General features: G+C 46.3%; 1 protein-coding gene across 1 annotated transcript in view; it reads left to right on the top strand.

Moving 5' to 3' along the window:
- The first annotated feature begins 490 nt into the window (after positions 1-490).
- The window catches only part of LOC138981278 (pancreas transcription factor 1 subunit alpha-like), a 5532-nt gene continuing 1758 nt past the window's right edge, over positions 491-4264 (top strand). Inside the window, exons 1-2 of the mRNA XM_070354127.1 lie at positions 491-1612; positions 4134-4264. The exon at positions 4134-4264 is cut by the window's right edge and continues 1758 nt beyond it. Of these exons, the coding sequence (XP_070210228.1) occupies positions 1078-1612; positions 4134-4264 (666 nt within the window). The 5' untranslated portion in view covers positions 491-1077. The remainder of the gene's footprint in view (positions 1613-4133) is intronic.

Raw genomic sequence — 4264 nt, 5'->3', positions numbered from 1 at the left:
GTTCATTTAATATGTAAGATGATACTCATGTGGTATATCTTAATGTTCTTGGGGAATTCCCTCTGAGAAATTCAAGCTGATATTGCTGGGGAGAGCGTGCAGCGATTGAATAGCACTACCCCATTTGTTTTACATTCGGAACATGCAACTGTGTTTTTTCTTTCAAAACCCAATTAACAAAACAAAACAAAAACAGTATGTCTCAGACACTTATTCGACGGAAAGTCCAAACAGGTAAAGAAAGCCACGCGGAAAGCTACCTGTCACACGCACTGATGATGACTGACAGGGCACTTCCCAGTCCGCTCTCAGTCTTCCAGTCGCAAAGCGAACCCCTGAGACACAGGCGTGGGCGTGGCTAACCCCTTCAGGCCAACTGTCATTGGACGGGGGCGTGGCCTCGACACGTGCTGTCGCGAGCCGGTCGCGTGCATTATAATAGGCGACGCGTGCCTGGGGTTCTGTCCACAGAAAAGTGTGCAACGTTTGACTTCATCGGCGACTAACCACCAGCTTGCTACTCCCACCGCTCTACCCACTACTGCTCAAAGTGGATTATAATTTTCTTATCGTGTTTGTGTGTGAAGAGCGACATATGGACACAGCAGTTTACTGAGACTGGGAGGTGAAGCTTAGCATATGGACAACGTTTTACCATCTATAGGCATTCGACCTTTCATCGGTTATCTTTGATCCAGAAAAGAGAGTTCAGTGCTAAATGTTGGCAAAGTTGCTTGAAGATTGATCAGTTGGGAGTGAAACGAAGAAAACAAAAGTTAGTGAAATCATTGTTGTACTAAGACGACACAGAGTTGAAACTGTTTTGTTGAAAAAAAGACAACTAACTTCAGAGATATCATTTGCTTGACAGTGTCCTTACAAGTACACGCCAGAAACAAAGTTGAAAATTATCAGTTTCATCATTTTTTTCGCCTCAATTTCATCGTTGCTCCTCATCCATCCGAATAAACTTAACATTTTGTATGAATTTGTGAACTAACAACAAAGTGCGTGGGAAAGAGATCTAGACCCTCTTGGAACCAAGTGCACGCGTGTGCGGTTGAAACGCAGTGTCACATGCCTGAGTTCAGCATGGATACCAGCTACCTCTACACCCTCGACGACGATTTCTTCGACTTCGGGGAGCCGGGAGTGGACTACGCTGACTCCCTAGACTCCCCTTGCTCCTACGGGTCCGACATCGAGAACCACATCATCTACGACCCCAACAGCTTCGACTCCTCTGATCCCTTCCACGAGTCTTGCAACACCCTCTCCTTGAGCAACAACAACAATAACAACAACAACAAGAGTATCCACCCCGGGGGCAAGAAAGTGAAGAAAGTGGGACAACGCACAGCAGCAAACATGCGAGAGAGGCGGCGCATGAAGTCCATCAACGACGCTTTTGAGACGCTTCGCACGTGCATCCCGAGCAGCGTGCAGGCGGAGAGACGCCTGTCCAAGGTCGACACGCTGAAGCTGGCCATCCGCTACATCGGCTACCTGGCGGAGGTGGTGGACACGGCCAACGACAACGACAGCAGCTACGGCGTGGGGCCACGGGGCCAGCGGGTGCAAGAGAAGGTCATCGTACGATCTCACGTTGCAGGTATGCATGCATTTTTTGTTTGAGAGAGAGAGAGATAGAGTGTGTGTGTGTGTGTGTGTGTGTGTGTGTGTGTGTGTGTGTGTGTGTGTGTGTGTGTGTGTGTGTGTGTGTGTGTCTGTCCGTGTGTCTGTGTCTGTGTGTTAGGGGGTCGGGGGGAAACTGGAAAAGGAAAAATCTTGAACAATGGTAAAACATGTCTACGCGTGATTTGTGTAGCGGAATATTTTCCCTCCAAGGAATCTTAAAACATGAAGTTCAACTGGAGGTCATTGCGAAGCCGAAACCATCCCTGGCCTGCTACACCTCGTATGCAACCTTTTTAATGCATACCAGACACTACCAAACCACCTGGAATGCCCAACACAGCCTGCCATCTGATGATCAGATGCCCAACTTACAGCGCCATCAGCAGACCATCCTCTTCCGCCTACGGACTGGACACTGTCGACTGCGTGCCCACATGCACCGCCTTGGTCTGTCGCACACACCGAACTGCCTGTGCGAAACAGGCCCACAGACCCCGGAGCACATCCTGCAGACCTGCCCGCTCCACCAGGAAGCCAGAACAGATCACTGGCCACAAGGTGCCACACTGCAGGAGCAACTCTGGGGCACCAAAGACTCCCTGATCCTGACCACTAGCTTTATTCAAGCTACAAAACTTGAAGTCTGACCTGAGGCCAAAAATCCTGGAACGCCGAAGAAGAAGAAGAAGAAGATGCATACCTTATTGCTGGAGCAAAGTGCTCAACAACACTCATTTGACTTATCAGGACATACAAAAAAAATGTCACCTCTCATACCTCTCTTGGTTTACACAATTTTATTCACATAATTGCAAATTAGCGTGCTCCCTCTCTTCCAACGATGAAAACAAATTGTGCCTCCTTTGTGTACTGGCGGTGATAAGTCCTGAACTCTTGATGTAATATCCGTCTACTTTACCATACACATGATTTGTATCTGGGCTGAAACGCTTGTCTCAATGGGGAACAAATCTGCAAAACCTGCGCTGATGCCCTTCCACATGAAGTATTAGAAAATGTGATTATGAAAACATAGGTTTTCAAATCGTTTCGGCCTTTTACCATAATTATCAAAGTCTTGATCAGCAAGTAAACTATGGACGGGCGCAATGGCTTGGTGGTAAGACGCCGGCCTCCAAATAGGAAGATTGTGGGTTCGAATCCCAGCCGCGCCTGGTGGTTTTAGGTGGAGATTTTTCCGATCTCCCAGGTCAACTTATGTGCAGACCTGCTAGTGCCTTATCCCCTTTCGTGTGTACACGCAAGCACAAGACCAAGTGCGCACGGAAAAGATCCTGTAATCCATGTCAGAGTTCGGTGGGTTATAGAAACACGAAAATACCCAGCAAGCTTCCTCCGAAAGCGGCGTATGGCTGCCTAAATGACGGGGTAAAAACGGTCATACAAGTAAACATCCACTCGTGCAAAAACACGAGTGTACGTGGGAGTTTCAGCACACGAACGCACAAGAAGAAGAAGAAGTAAACTATGAGCAGAAAAACATCGTGTAGGTCATCCCGGGCTATTTAGTAGGTAAACTGAAAGCGAAGATAAGAAAACTACCACATGCTACACCCAACATTTTGGTAAAACAATGGGAAAATGAACAGCTGTTACCTTTCAGATAAGCATTGTCTAAGACTAAGTGAATGATAATATTATTTCAGTGCACTGAAATAAGGAGTAACGCGCAGAATTGTGAGACCACGTCTTTCTTTTCTACTACAAATGGGAGTTTTGCTGTGTACTTTGTACTTTTCTGTCTAATAGTCATCACATGACTTCGTGTTTTTTGTTTGTTTGTTTGTCGTCCTTTGTTTTGGTTTTTCTTGTATTTAACGTCGTATTTCTTCTATGTCTGTTATTTTACAGATATCCATTATAATTGTTGTTACTTTCGCTTGCACATTCCCTGTTTTTAATACTTTTCCTCCCATTTTCCCACCAAGCATGTCCTTTGTTGTCTACACAACCAAGGCTTCTTGGCTTCTTTCTCCCTTCCAATCGATCCCTCTCAATTAATATTTATTGTTTCGTTCTTGTACTTGGTATAAACAACATTATAGTCAGTACTTTACAACAAGAAGGAATATGTCACCAAAGGGAAAACAAAAAAGTGAAACAAAAGTTGTTGCTTTTTCTTCTATAAATAATTCTGCATAGATTAATCTTATAATGAAACACGACATTGGCACATTCTTGTGTAAACTGCTTTAACTATTATTCCCAGGGGCGGATCCAGGGGGGGGTTTCCGGGGTTTCCGGAACCCCCCCCCCCCCCCCAGCCTAAAAAAAAAAAAATAAAAATAAAGAAAAACTGATGCTATGATTGCACCAGGTTGCTCCATTTCCCTTGATTTTCATCACAAATTTCCCTAAAAGAAGTTTGGACCCCCCACCCTCCTTGAAAAGGATGTGATCCGCCCCTGATTCCCCACCACCACCACCTCCCACGCCACCATAAAAAGTGACCTACTTCTCTCTTTGTCCGACAGAGCTGGACGCCATGTGCGGAGATGGACAAACGCTGCTGGGTCACTCTCTGTCCTGGGATGACCCCAAGGGACGAAGGCCGCCCCCGGACTCCAAGCTGATTGCCAAGATCTGGATGCCCGAGAACCCCACC

The sequence above is a fragment of the Littorina saxatilis genome, linkage group LG12 (genome assembly GCF_037325665.1).
Source record: "Littorina saxatilis isolate snail1 linkage group LG12, US_GU_Lsax_2.0, whole genome shotgun sequence".
Lineage (NCBI taxonomy): Eukaryota > Metazoa > Mollusca > Gastropoda > Littorinimorpha > Littorinidae > Littorina > Littorina saxatilis.
The sequence above is the reverse complement of the archived record's forward strand: the minus strand, read 5'-3'. Positions and strand labels throughout refer to the sequence as shown.